Here is a 15,166-nt window from a genome sequence, read left to right as displayed (position 1 = left end):
AAAATATAACTTTTGATAGGAGACGATAAAAATAGGACTCCGAGAGTATTATTTTTGTGAATGATTTTCTTTTTCAATATTAGATTTCCTTCTCTTAATTTTTATAAATTCTATATTGTTAATTAGATATACATATTAAAAGTGTTTTTGTAATCTATTATTTAGTACCTCTAATTTCTTTATAGTTTGGCGCATATTATAAAGTGCACATAATCTATAGTTTCATAATTTATCTTTTAAAATATTATATAAAAATATGAATATTATATATTTTATTAAAATAATTTGTTTTTAATAATTCATGAGACTATATTTATTAAAAGCCGAACTTCTCTCCCCCAACATAAAATATTGAGAGATAGAGCATGTAATGACCCGGGTTTTTCTTTAATTAATTACTAGTTGTTATTAATTTTCTAAAAAGAGGAGGAATAAAATTTTATATTTTATTTTTAATTTGTTGGATTTTCAAAAATAATTTTTGTGAGATTGCAATTATGTGAATAATTGTTAAATGCATTATATGATTATTTGCATTTTTTTTAGATTTAAATTTTCTTGAGCATTGTTATTGATTTTATAATTTTGAGATAATTCAAAATTATATTTTAAACCTAGAATTTTAATTGGTATTCGTTTGTGCCAATTATTTTATTTAGATTTAACTTATAAAATCTCCGATTAGTGATATTTTAAATTTGGGATTATTTACAAAGGTTCATACTTTGTAAATATATATTTATATTATTTTCTAATAAAATGAGTTTCGGTGATTATATAATTTTGTGAATAATTATATTATCTGAAAATATAATTTGAATTGATGTGATTATCAGAATTAATTGTGATACGTGTTAAGTGAGCAATTTTATTTGTTTAATTTCTGTCCGTGTGACTGTGTGAGTAGTTTATAATTGGGTTTATTTAGATTTTTTATAAATTAGAAATCTTCTTTAATTTAGAAATATCAAAATCCGTGTTTATTTATATTACAAAATTTTGTCCAATTGAAATTTACCAGAATATTTCAATTTTGGTATTTTTATGTTTTAACTGATTTCAGAATATTTATAAATCTCGTGAATAATTAATTATAATTATTTGCACTTTAAAATTTTAGTTGGACAATTTAAATTAAATATTTAATAACTTTTAAAAATAAAACATTTCACGGATTTATTGCACTTAGAAAATTTGGGAGTTTCGGATATTTTAGTTAGATGTTTCGAAAACATTTTTGAGCCCCATATTTATATTAATGTTAAAATTATCTTCTTTCAAATTATTGGGGTGGATTTTATCTAGAATAATATAAGCTAAAATTATCTTCTTTCAAATTATTGGGGTGGATTTTATTTAGAATAATATAAGCAGTTGCGTAAGATTGGTGTGTACAACTGGTCGCCTTAAATCAGATATATACTTAGATTTTACTCCCTCCGTTTCAAATTAGATTTTACTCCCTCCGTTTCAAATTACATGCGCATTTTTAAAAAATCGTTTAAGAAAAATAGATTTTGAAAAATAAAGTGTAATAAATCATTAATTGAATCTAATGTGTGGTATATGGTTGGTTTTGGAAATATAAATTGTATAACTTTACATAAAGTTGGATTAGACAAGTATTTTGAAACAATTTTTTTTTCCTAAAGTAAAAATGTATTTTGAAATGGATGAAGTATTTTTTTATAAAATGAAACACAATAGCAACAACAGGCGGCAGCGTGAGAAAGAAATTGGGGAAAACAGGGGTGGGTGCTAGGGTTTTGAGTCCTTATCCATTCAATCCGATTGATTCACGCAGGTAACGTTTTGATAAATGGGTTGTGTGTACGTTTATATATGTACTTGTATACAATGATTGTTGTGTTGTTGAGATCGGAGATGTGGGGGCGGGTGGTTGATAAGCAGAGGGATGAAGAGAGGGAGTACCTGTGGTGATGGTGGTGGTGAGGCGGTGATGCCGCGAACCGAGGAGCCGCCGCCGCGGCTGGACGTCGAAGCGGCGACGCGGCTGACACTGGAGGAGAAGATGGCTGGTGGTGTTTAAGGAGCAGCGGCGATTAACCCCAAGATGAGGGTTGCAGCGGTGAGGTCGTGGTGGCAGGCTGCGTCACCGCCGCTGTTGGAGGTGAACGGAGGAAGTGGGTGAGTTTTGTTGGCTGATGCGCGATTGGTTGGAGGGGTGAAAGACAAAAACAAATATTAATTTTGTTTTATTATTTTTATTATTGTTGTTGTTAATAAATGATAACAATAATATCAATAATATTAATGAAATTAGAGAAAAGTTTTTTGGAGATCACTATTTTATCGGAGACCTTGGAGACCACTTATATTCTCCAATTAAAACACTACAAAATTTATTGTTTTGCGAAGTACATTCTATAAATATCACTATTTCATTGAAAATGTTGAAAATTATTTGTGCTAAACAAGCAGAACATGTATGTTCCGCAAGATCAACAAATGTTCTGTACACTAAACATGGTTTTGTAAAATAATATGTTTTTTAATGTTTTATTTGCCAAATGTATACAATTTGCAAGATTGTTAATAAAATAATGATATTTGTAGAACATGATTCGAAAAATAATACGTTTTGCAATATTTTTATGGAGTATTTTAGTTTCAGTACATAAGTGGTCTCCAAGTCTCTGATGAAAAAGTGGTCTCCATAAAACTTATCCCAATGAAATTAATATATAATTTTGATTGCTCTATTTAATTGCAAGGTGTATTATCATTATTATAATTATAATACAAGGTGGTTATTAATTATAAACCTTTGTTTTCAATTACTATATCCGCTTATTAGTGTTGAATAACATGTTTAGTTATAAAATCTGGCAGATTAGACACGAGAATTTGATTGTTGTAATTATATATTATGTTGATTGATTAATTGTCGGGATTGCTCTAAAATGATAGAGGTGTTGTCCGAATTTTAGTCTATTATTAAGAATTGGATTTAAATTGAGAACCGAATTTTGATTATAATTCAGATTCTGATTAAGATTTGGACAGATTCTTGGATTATCGGTTATGATTATTTATAAATAATAAAGCATGTCAATCTCGTGATACGTGACAATGTGATTACGTGTTTAAATTATGAATATTATGTGTACATAATAGTTAAAAATATTTATATACCACGAAGGGTAGAATTAGATTTCGGTTCGACTTCTTGATTTAGACGACAATCTGGTTTGTTCGTCAACTAAAGTATTATTTTATTGTTGTATGTAGTCGACCAAGATGATTTATCAATGACGATCAGAAGTAGTTGAATTGCGTAGTCGTGTTGTGTTGAGCCAGATGCTAGATGCCAAGGCAATCTAAAGTTTTCGAGTAGCGTGACTGTGATGTCACTAGTTTTGTTGTCAGAGGCAAGTTTTCTAATTATGACTTGTATTTATTGCAAGAAAATTTTTGGTCACTTCTATTTAAAGAGGATCATTCATATTCATATTTTGTTATGGTAACCAGTAGTGCATATCCTATATTTAAAAATACAATGTTATTATTTTTCTATTGTAACTACTTCAAGTATTTTGCTCTACATCTTTTTATAACCAATTACGTTTTATTTTCGTCACTCAATAAACATTTTCTGCTATTGCACATAAGCATTCATGATCTTTTGAATGTCTTTATAAAATTATAGTTGTTTTCAGCATTTTAAAAAGATAAGCTGATTAAGCTTTGAAATTATTTGATTAAAGATTTTCAATTGTTCTCTCTCATATATTTGAACATGTACTTTTTACGAGTATATTAGTTACCTGAACTACCTTACACAATTTCGAGCATGAAAGCTATTTTACTTGCATCATTATGTTGGACATGTGTACACAATAAGTACACTCACATCATGTCTACAATATTTTATCAACTGTTGTTTTATATAAATGTTTCCCCCTGAAAAGAACTTTTATTTAAATGTTTTAGAAATGCTGAACCGTTAATTTAACTGTTATTATCATGGTTTTGATATAAAACAAGGTTGTCGATTTTTCGATACCTCGCTTATTTTGTGATTGGAAGTACCCTCGGGGACCGACTGTCCAGTTACAATTTAGGCCAATGTGTGCCTTGGATCCCTTAAAATTTGGTGACATGCTTCGTGCATGATCCGGTGCTATCTCGCGACTGATCATCGGCTATAGCATAGCGTGACGCTGAAGCATTTGTTGCTCAGTGATAGTTAGAGCTAAGAATGAGTTGAGGTCTTCTTAATTATTCAACTCATCATTGTCATGCTGGTTTAGCAACTAAATATATGGAAATTTAGTCGACAATGATGGACACTGAATATTTAAGAATTTCTTGAACTGTGGTTTATGAACAGTTGATTATCAAAAGTTATTTTGAACTTCTCAAATGATTAAATTTTTGAAGTTCTTGCAAAGGCATTATTTTATGAGATTTGCTATAATGCGAATCAGTATGGTTTGAAAGATTTTGAGGTGAATCATTTATTTAATTCTAAATGTTTTCTCATGATACAAATTCTCTCTCCAATTTGGAATCGCATTATCAATGTTTTAAATTGAAATCCATTATCTATTGGATTTGAAATTCCTGCATATTATGGATTTACCTGATTATCCCTTTAAAGTTTTCTTGCTGAACATTTTCGCTCACCCTTTCTATTATTTCTAATCCTTTCAGCTAGGGTTTAAGATGATTCACCTGTGTAAGCTGTGCGTAAGATTGATGCTAAGCGAGATTGTCAGGTAGATGTCTACGAGACTAATTACGGTTAGAATTATTTTATTTCAGTTCAGTTGTGACTAGAATTATCTATTTGGTTATCAGTTACTCTTCTTATCGAAATTTAACTGGTAATGTAGTTTAAGTTGTAATGAGATTTTAAGGTTTTGGTTTCTGATTTCGATGCTGTAACCTATTAGCGATCCTGTTTTTAGGGGGTCAAAGTGATTTTGATTTAAATCTCTTTTAAAACCTTCCAGATTTTTAATTATATGTTTTACCTTCTTTCGCAAATACAGGTTTTTAAATGATTTTCTTTTAGTGGCACCAAATCCAGACCCCCGGATTCCTAGGCTGTCACAGAGCAAGTATCTTTTCATAAGAAAATGTATTAAGACATTTTCACATTACCACTCGTTGTTAGATCATGAGTCAAGGTATATGTGAAAAGTTGATTGTCACTTGTTGCTATCACCAACAAATTTCCATTCATGACCGTAAAGCCTGATATAGTTGACCTCAAATCTTCATACAATCCCGTAGCCTTTTATTCTATATTCTCATATCCACACAAAAACTCCGCCGACTCCTTGTATTTATTTGATATGAATTTTATTGAGTTGATTCCTATTTAATTGATAGAAACTTTATATGGTTAATTCCCATGTTAAATAGTTCGATAAATCTATAATTTGTAATTAATTTAGAGTTATAATAGATATGTGTTACGTATATTTAATCCGTAATTGTTTTAGAGTTAGATTAGGTAATTCTAATTTTGGTTGGAATTCTTTTAGACGTAAGAGTTGTAGTTGTTTGACAAACGAAGTCTAAAGGAATTTTTAAGTTAAATAACTTAAATATGTTTTATAAATAAAATTCATTATTTAAATATTTAATTTATTTTATGTTCTCAGATCCGTACAAAAGATCTGTTGACTCCCTATATTTATTTGATAAAATTTTTATAGAGAATTCATATTTATGTGATAAGGATTTTATAGAGTTAATTTCTGAGTTAAATTGTTTCGGTTTTAAAATTAAAATATTTAGTTATATATTGGGATAGAATTCTATATCATGAATAATCGTTATGTGAAAAAGTCTTGATCAATATATATGTCTTATATCTTCTAATAGAAGTACAATACTTTTAATAGGAGTTTAATAATGATATAATAATAATTAAATATAATATATGATGACCAAATTTTGGTACTCTGGTATGATATCCCACCAAAACATGGTTTCGCTTATTAATAAAGGGTATTGATTGATTATATTTAGTAGACAACTAAGAGGCTCTTGGAGATGTTCTGACGGGGGTGTATTTGATTGAGATTTTAATGCATTGTTTTTAGTCTATGGATTTTAATGGATTGTATGGGATTTTGATTTTGTGCGGATTCTTGATGAAATTTAGCAGAGTTGATAGGATTTAGGTACAATGCTTTAAAATCCCATTGAATTTGGTGGAATTTCAATAAACTTAAAATACACTGAACAATGCCACAAAATCCATCATTTTAAATGGAAAAAAATCCATCAGCATTTGAATACCATCAGATTTTAATAGATTTTAAACAATCCCAATTGAATACCATCGGATTTTAAAGCATAATTTAAAATCTCAATTGAATACCACCAGATTTTGTAGCATAATTTAAAATCTCAATTGAATACCTCAAGATTTTAATGGATTTCAAACAATCCCAATCGAATACCCTCGGATTTCATGAATGCAAAAAAATGCTTTAAAATCCCAAGCCAATACACCCTTCTAAGTTTTTTTTTTTATAAGAAAATATATTGATTAAGAGATTCTCTAATTTAAAGGTTAGCTTTTCTATATATATTTTACCCGTATCAAAATTGCAAACACCAAATTGTGAGTTAAATAAAACTTGAGCATAGAGATTACAGATACAGAATATCAAGAGAACCATCCAAAGCAAACAAACAAAAAAAACTCCTAGACACGCCGCTATTCGATTGCATTGTTTACTGCAGCGGCAATGGAAGTTCACCATGTCCGCATGGTCTAAGAGTGTTGGAATATGAATAAAAGCACACGTCCTCCCTTCCACATTGATCATGAGAGCCAATCTTAGCAGCTCTTTTCACATTACTACTCGTTGTTAGATCACGAGTCAAGGTATATGTGAAAAGTTGATTGTCACTTGTTGCTATCACCAACAAATTTCCATTCATGACAGTAAAGCCTGATATCGTTGGCCTCGAATCTTCATACAATCCCATAGCCTTTGATCGTGCCTTCATAATCATCCTCCATGTGTTCAAATCAACATCCGTCAAAACCCATACGCTAAACACAAGTTTCATTAATCTGATCAAGCATATAGATTCTGTACCACATTCCGGATCCCTGAATTTGAATACACCAAACTTGCAATTATCATCCAAAACACCCTTTCTTGCAGGTCTCGGTATTTTTAGGAATCTGGAAATAGAGTTCCCAAAATTATAACTCATAATGTATGGCCAATAAAAAGGACTATCTTTTGTTAAATACTTATTCCAATCTGACATGAAGTAAATTGTTCCGCCACCATTTTCATTCTTCAGATAAGCTGGTGATCCAAAGTCAATACTCCTCAAACCAACCATCATCTCTCCACGCTCTTGCCATACTTTATTCTGAGGCGAGTAAATTGAGCATAACCTGGCGTACCAGTTTCCCAAACATCTTCTGACCTTGATCCCACATGCATCAACATGTAATCACCCTCCTGATTGTGATCAACAAGAATAAAATTAAAGGGATGATTATTATTGAAGTTAATGGTTGGCTTGATAATTGGCAACCATGTTCTTGTGACAGGATTACACAAAAAAACTGGATATTCAGCATCGTATATATTCTTACAACACAATAATCCGTTGTGGGATGCTAGAATTGAGCCGGTCATGGATAAAAACTCATGAGAGACAGGAGGAAAACCACAAAAAGATCTAAAAGTCTCACACAAAAACTTAAGTTGCAGAGGGATTGGGGAGGATTTTTCACAATGTTTTGACTGGATGAAAAAACATGAATCTTCTTTATCCTGGAGATTTTTAAATTGTTTATTTGCAAGTAATTGGCTAGATAAATTTTCATGACATTGTTTTGAAATTATACTCAATTTAAGAACTGATTTTGCAGGCAAATGAGAGAAGATTTCAAAAGCAAGAACATCCATGATGACAAAATTGATGAAAAGAATTATCAGACTATGAATAAATATGCGGACATGGCAAGTATATTTATAGTGCAAGTAAGATTTAGCAATTGATATCTAAATTGATTGTTGATATCAAAATAAATTCTAACTCTTTTACTATTGTGTGTAAGATTATAGATTTGATATTTTTTTTTTTGAATTCTTATAGATTTGATATTTGATTTGATGAAGATTTGATATTATTTTATATTTGATTTGATCAAGATTTGATATTATTTTGCATAGATTATAAATTAAGATTTGATATCAATCATCAGTCATCTATATAAAAGAGGATGCGGGCGTCTCTTGAATTGTTTGACTCAGTATTCTAATTTTTCTTTCTTAAATTTATAGAAACTATATTTATTTCAAAAATTATGTTTAAGAATTCTAAATATAATACAATTCTTTTCTTATTGGGTTCTAAAGTTAATTCAATTCTTTTTCATATATAGAAATCATAAGGGTATCAATTCTAAACAATATAAGGTACCATCTATGAAATTCTAAGCAGTTAAGAAATAGGAATCTTAAAATAAAATAGAGATAATTCTAAACAATTAAGAAATAGGAATCTTAAAGAAAAAATAATAGCTAAAAACTATGAAATTGGATATATTTTTCCAATTATAATTATAATTTTATCATAATGTGAATGATTCTTGATTAGTATTGTGTTTGAGGGGAGGGCGGCCCAAATTAATTTTTATCTAAATAATAATAAATTTTTTATTAGTACTATGTAAGACGGGAAAGCGGCTAAAATAATTTTTTATCTAAGTAATTATATATATTTTTTTATTAAAACGGACCACAGCTTAAAAAAAAATTATTCAATTATAATCTTTAACTTTACCATAATTATTTTGATCAAAAAAAAAAAACTTTACCATAATTATAATAATTTTTATTAGTATTGTGTTTGATGGTAGGGGGACTCAAAGTCTCAAACTAATATCAATATTATAATGTCTTGTTATTAGTATTGTGTTTAAGAAGATAGCGGCTCAAATTAATTTTTATCTATATTGTTATATTTAATTTTATCATAATTATAATAATTATTGATTAATATTGTCTTTGATGTGAGGGCGGGTATAACAATTTTTTTATTAGTATTGTGTTTGACAGGAGGGCCACTTAAATAAATTTTTATATTAATTATGATATTTTTTATTAATGATTTTTTTAACAAGAACATGACTCAAAATAACTTTTATGCAATTATAATCTTAATTCGTATTAAAACTTATAAAAAAAGATTCTTAATTAGTATTGTGTTTCGAGAGAACTGCGGTCAAATTAATTTTTATCTAAATAATAATAATTTTCTCTTAGTAATATGTTTGACGGGAAAGCGGTTAGAACAATTTTTTTTCTAAGTTATAATGTATTTTTTTATTAAACGGGATCACGGCTTAAAATAATTTTTATCCAATTTTTAACTTTATCATAATTATAACAATTTTTTATTTGTATCGTGTTTAACAGTAGGGCGACTCAAACTAATATATGTATTATAATTTTTGTTATTAGTATTGTGTTTGACAAGATAACGGCTCAAACTAATTTTTTATCTATATTATTATATTTAATTTTATCGTAATTATAATAATTATTGATTAATATTATTTTTGATGAGAGGGCGGTTCAAACAATTTTTTTATTAGTATTGTGTTTTACAAGAGAGCTACTTAAACAAATTTTTAGACTAATTATAATTATTTTTTATAAATGATATGTTTAATGGGAACATGACTCAAGATAACTATTATGCAATTATAATATTAATTCGTATCAAAATTTATAAAAAAAAATCCATAACTCCGCCGCGAAGAGCGGCTTTATTCACTAGTTATTTTCATAAGATTATTGGTTTGATATCTTTATTGGATCAAGATTTGATATTTGTTTAATAAGATTTTAGGTAAAATGCAAATTTTTATCCCGACGAGTTTTTAGCGTTACTTTATAGCATGCATTTTGAAAATCCTATAAAATACACTTTTATACTAATTATTTAAAAAAGAATTCCCTAAATAAAAGTTCGTCGAACTTTTATTCAAAAATAATAATTAAAAAACATTATGAAACTTTATAAGTGTCTTAAAATGCGTGGAAATGTATATAAATAATCACATGGAACGGAGGAAATATTAGGTAAAAATTTTCATTATATAAAATATAATTTCAATTTATTTGAACCAGACAATAGGCAAACATCAAAAGAAATAATATTATACTAAACTATAAAATCAAAAAATATTCTTATTAGACATAATTAAATTAAACATATTTGTATATATATGCACTAGCTACCATGACAAGATGAAAGAAACAAATACAAAAAAATACGGCGAGTTATTTTTCAAAATCTAAGTGAGATTAGGCATAATGAACTAATGATCCGAATCACCAACAATAACAAATAAGAATGGTGTGCTATAACATTGTGCATCAGATATATCTGATTAAAGATTTCAAATATATGACAATGTCATGGATGTTTCAAAATATGATTAACTTTTAAATGGAAACTGATTTTTCATGCTAACAAAATATGCAATACATGTGACTGATATGAAAATTTATGCATATTCTTTGAATTATGAATAGTATCTGGATCTAAATCAAAGCCAGCTATCAAATTAGCTAACCGAGAGGCTTTGCTGAGGAGCTGTTGTAGGCAGCTTGTAGTCAAAAGTGAGCTCCTTCCTCGGAGGTATGTTCCTAGCAGCGAACAGCATTACATGAGGCCTTCTCATATCCTCGTGATCAAATAGAACACACTTGGCATATAGATTAGGAGAACAGCTATGCTTTATAAATCTTGCCACATTCCCAAACATCACAGTTTTTGCATCATTAGAATTTCCAGCATCAACTGCTGATTCGTCAAAATCAATTCTTCCCTCCTCTTCCTTGTACTTTAGCAAATCTCCAACATACTCACAGATGAACCTCCCCTCTGAGATAAAATTTCTTGATCTAACACCCCAGCCCGTAGGTGTATTCTTGAAGACCTCTAGCTGGAGTTTTACACCATGTTGGCTCGTTCTGTTTTTGCAACCAGGAGGACATTTGCAACAAGGACCACACTCGTAAACAATAGGATCCTTTTTGACAATAGAAACACTATTGTCTATTGAAACCTTTCCATTACTCATGACGATGCAAGAACATAGGGTTTCTTTCGAGCATCCATCAAGGCAATCACAGCCACCAGACTTAGAGACCACGCACTGCTGAGAGTGGTACGCCATCTTCGTTGTGTACTTGAAAGGTGGGGGTTTCTGACAATCTATTGCATTTACCACACGAACTGGCATGTTTTCTTCCCCATTGGAAATATCATTAAGAACTATAGGGCATTGTGTTGCTTTGTTAAATTTCCTCAAAGTGTTCTGTGTAGTCCACCGAGGAAGCTCCTGCTGTCCCTGGATTCTTTCCAACTGAAATTTGTATACCAAATTTCCACAATGCTCGCGCTCTGGCCAACACTTTCTGACAAAGTATAGCCCGTCATAAACAAATTTGGACACGGAATCTGCAAGGGTCAATTCAGGCGCTTTCACATTCTGAATTCTTCTAATAACCCTTACTGGAACATCATTAGTGCTATTCTTTAGCGCAAGGTTACCTCGGACTAATTTCTGGTCTTCAGGTTTCTCAGAACCGCGATTTGGTTTACCACCTTCCCCCACATAAATCAAGACGTCAGAGGAATGATTTTTATCACCATGGTGACCAGAGGTAACAATACTGCTGGCACAAATTTTTCCACCCATATTCTTATAATCTATTCCAGCCAAGAACTTGCTGTGTAGGCCAACAATTACAAGTTCAGCTCTCGATTGAAATTGGTCCCCAATTTCAATACCAGGCAGAGCTCCGAAACATTTATCAACATTAAGCCATTTCTTGTGATCTTTCAGTTGCATTGCTGCATCTACATAAATCTGCATACCAATCTTTCTTTTTCCATTTGTCTTCACTTTATCGTCTTTCCGAACCCTTTCTAGTGTATCTTTATATAGATCCAGCACCTTCCTCACCTGATCCCGACAGAGATCTGCCTGATAGTTGTCTGGTAAACTATTTAGAGTCAGAACCTCATGCATCTTGTTTTGATGCGTTTCCTTGTAGTTGCACTGCATATTGCTCTTATCATTCTCATTTTTGCATGCAAGAGAGATCTTACAAATTCCACTAGAGCCATAAGTAATTTTTCCACCAGATTCCTCTTGAACTTCCATCTCCCTCTCATGTGCAGCCAGCTTAAACTCATCATGTCTAGCAACTACCTTATCTTTTGCTACTCTTAATGCACCTTTATCAACCTTCGCCCCTACCTCCTTCCCATCATTATCCATATGTATCATCTCCACCACAGTTCTTTGTTCTGCAGTATACTTTCCATTCCAGACCTCACAACCGAAAGAGGTAATGCGATCATCAGCCTCCATTCTTCCTAATACAGCCTCTCTAATCACTTTTGGCGGCCTCATATCTGTTTTTCTTTCAGTTTGCCTCTCTGTTCGATCAACGAGCTCTTTACCAGAAGAAACCAGTTGTTCTCTCACTTTGCATGTTGCATCAGCTGGTGCTAATGTACCAGGCAACTCTAGTGTACTGAGCCTTCTCTCACTTCCAAGTTTCTTATATTTTAGCTGTGGAATGTGAGATTGGTGAACCTGATCAACTGTTAAGCTCTTGCAATTGGGCAACACATCTACGCCTTCACAACTGCCACTCTCAAGTGAGCGTTTCCGGCTCATTACAGCGCAATCTTCTTTGTCAATCAGAAACGTCCTCATCAAACTAGGCTGAACTTGATCTTCTGATATGTAGAGATGCTGCAAAAGAAACAACAGGTTAAAGAAAAAATGCAACATCAAATGGCAGATCCAAGACTACATTGAAAGAAAGCTACAACATTGTATAAATTTACAAGCTATATAAACCATAACATAAATTAATTCATATAGAGCACAGCTCAAAACAGATGAACTTAAACATTAACAGAACTGAGGAGTCATGGTACTTTCTTCTGGAAAGACATGAACAGGAACCAAGAGAGACAAAGATGTGCTTAGCCACCTGATGAAAGTCATGTGTATATATAAAGAAGACGTGCATAACATTTTTAACTTATAAATGTGAATGTGAAGGTGCACTCTGCATCTCTCAAGTGTATCCGTAACTTACTCATCAAGTATTGCTGTACCAAATTATTGATATGAATATTGTTTAGTTTATGCATTCCCGTTATGAGAAAAAATATATAGTACCAAAGATCATTTGGTTTATGAATTGGTCAGTTAGTTTCTTATTAATTAATTATTAATCAATCAATTGTGTTTTATTGCTAATATACATTTTATGCCTCTCCATCAAGAATCAAGTCCGGAAGGAACACAGAAAACACAAAACAAGTAACCAACTAGTTACAATCAACAGCACTAGGGTGAATAAATGCATGGTAAATCTATAAACAAAATAATCTGAAATCCCACAAAATTTCAGTAAGCGGAAACTTAATTAAATGGTGATTCAGGCAACGAGAACACGCACATATGCTCTAGAAAAGAAGAGCATTCTTAAATTACAAGAGTAAAGTTGAACATATACATATACATACACCAAGAGATCAAGAATGAAATGATCTCTGGCTCACATAATAATAAAAAATATTAATCTAATCACTTGTCCTGTCCTCAATCGTACAAGTCAAGTAAAATTCTCAAGAATGTTTATTGTAGATAGTTTTGCCTTGTCGACTTAATGAGAAGTTAGCTGGAAAGATAATTCATGTTCGGCTTTACTGACATTTTAGGTTTACCGAATCAGAATCTTCAATATATTAAATCCTCTAAGTCCAGGTGCTGCGCCTATTTTGTTCAACCTGGGTTATCTATATGTTAGTTCTTTTAATTAATATATTCTCATAGGGAACTAGGTAAGCAGAAAAGTATTACTGGATCAGGGTTAAGAATTTATCAGTTACTTCCTTGCCTGGCAAAAAGTAGGCTCAACTTCTGGTTTTATCATTAAGTATACATTCTATACATCTGTTTATTCGCAATAGCATCAAGAATTAGGTCATGGAATAATACATTATACACACACAAACACAATTCGGTTCTACTGTAACTACAATAAGGTAAACGTGTGCCATTGTGCGCGGGTTTCATCTAGAGACTAGAGGAAACAAGTTACATATAAAACACAATAATCTAAAACCTCATACTACAATACGCACGCACACAAAACAAACAACATGGAGAACAAAATGCATAGAGAATAAGAGAATGTAAACACACAAGAGTGATATTTGGACATGACAAAGTTCGTGATTAATTAACCGAAAACTAACCATAACAAGTTCATTCAGAGGAACTTTCGCGAAATTCAAGAGTAAAGTTGAACACACACAGAGTAAGGGGGGGAGAGAGAGAGGGGAGGGAGGGAGGGGGAGAGAGAGAGAGAGAGAGAGAGAGAGGGAGAGGAGAGAGAGAGACTGAGGGAGAGGGAGAGGGGGAGAGAGAGAGAGAGAGAGAGAGAGAGATAGAGATAGAGAGAGAGAGAGAGAGAGAGAGAGAGAGAGAGAGAGGTGGTGTCTGCATATATATACCTCAAAACAAGATGACATTAGAGCCCTGAAAAGGTGAATTATGCAACAAGAAAACACACAATTAAGCAGAAACTAACTATAAACAGTACAATACAAGAATGCAGTAGAAATGTAAAAAAAATATGAACAGAAAATGTATATGCACAGAAAGAAGAATAAGAGAGCACTCACCTGAAGTGTATCGAGAAATGGGGTTTCAGGGGGCAACGGAGCAAATTGAAAAATGATAAAGGAGGGAAGAAGAATACAAACAGAGTTCAGTTGGCATAATTGTCCTCTTATTAAATACGGCCAACTACAGTAATTATGTTTACAAATTTGATTTTAAAATTGTATTACCGTTCTACTTGGAAACGGGCGATTCTAAAATTTACCGATTAATTATATTTATCTAGTTTTTTTTAAGTTAATAATATTGAAAATATTTGATGATAAATCATATATATTTATTTATGAATGAATGACAGTAAGATAATGTAGAGACATAATAACAAAATATAAAGATGTGTAAAATAAATATTCTAGATAATTTTATAAATTGAGAAATGTATATAACTGAATAAAGAAAATTGTCATCTACATAACA

General features: G+C 31.2%; 1 protein-coding gene and 1 long non-coding RNA gene across 2 annotated transcripts; one reads left to right on the top strand and one right to left on the bottom strand.

The window, feature by feature from the left end:
* The first annotated feature begins 1,697 nt into the window (after window positions 1–1,697).
* On the top strand, window positions 1,698–8,179 carry LOC135151994 (uncharacterized). The gene is made up of 4 exons (XR_010291041.1): window positions 1,698–1,804; window positions 3,253–3,392; window positions 4,678–4,767; window positions 7,886–8,179. It is a non-coding gene; the product is annotated as an uncharacterized LOC135151994 (long non-coding RNA).
* A 2,210-nt stretch (window positions 8,180–10,389) lies between these two features.
* LOC108217321 (histone-lysine N-methyltransferase, H3 lysine-9 specific SUVH5) lies at window positions 10,390–14,272 on the bottom strand. The gene has a single exon (XM_017390157.2). The coding sequence runs from the start codon at window positions 12,839–12,841 to the stop codon at window positions 10,595–10,597; it is 2,247 nt and encodes a 748-aa protein (XP_017245646.2). The 5' UTR covers window positions 12,842–14,272; the 3' UTR covers window positions 10,390–10,594.
* Window positions 14,273–15,166: the final 894 nt, after the last annotated feature.

This window comes from Daucus carota, chromosome 4, assembly GCF_001625215.2.
Source record: "Daucus carota subsp. sativus chromosome 4, DH1 v3.0, whole genome shotgun sequence".
Taxonomy (NCBI): domain Eukaryota; kingdom Viridiplantae; phylum Streptophyta; class Magnoliopsida; order Apiales; family Apiaceae; genus Daucus; species Daucus carota.
The sequence above is the reverse complement of the archived record's forward strand: the minus strand, read 5'-3'. Positions and strand labels throughout refer to the sequence as shown.

Bases quoted from the DNA above. Each gene is read 5' to 3' on its own strand.
- LOC108217321 (XM_017390157.2), bottom strand. From the start codon at position 12,841: ATGTTGCATTTTTTCTTTAACCTGTTGTTTCTTTTGCAGCATCTCTAC.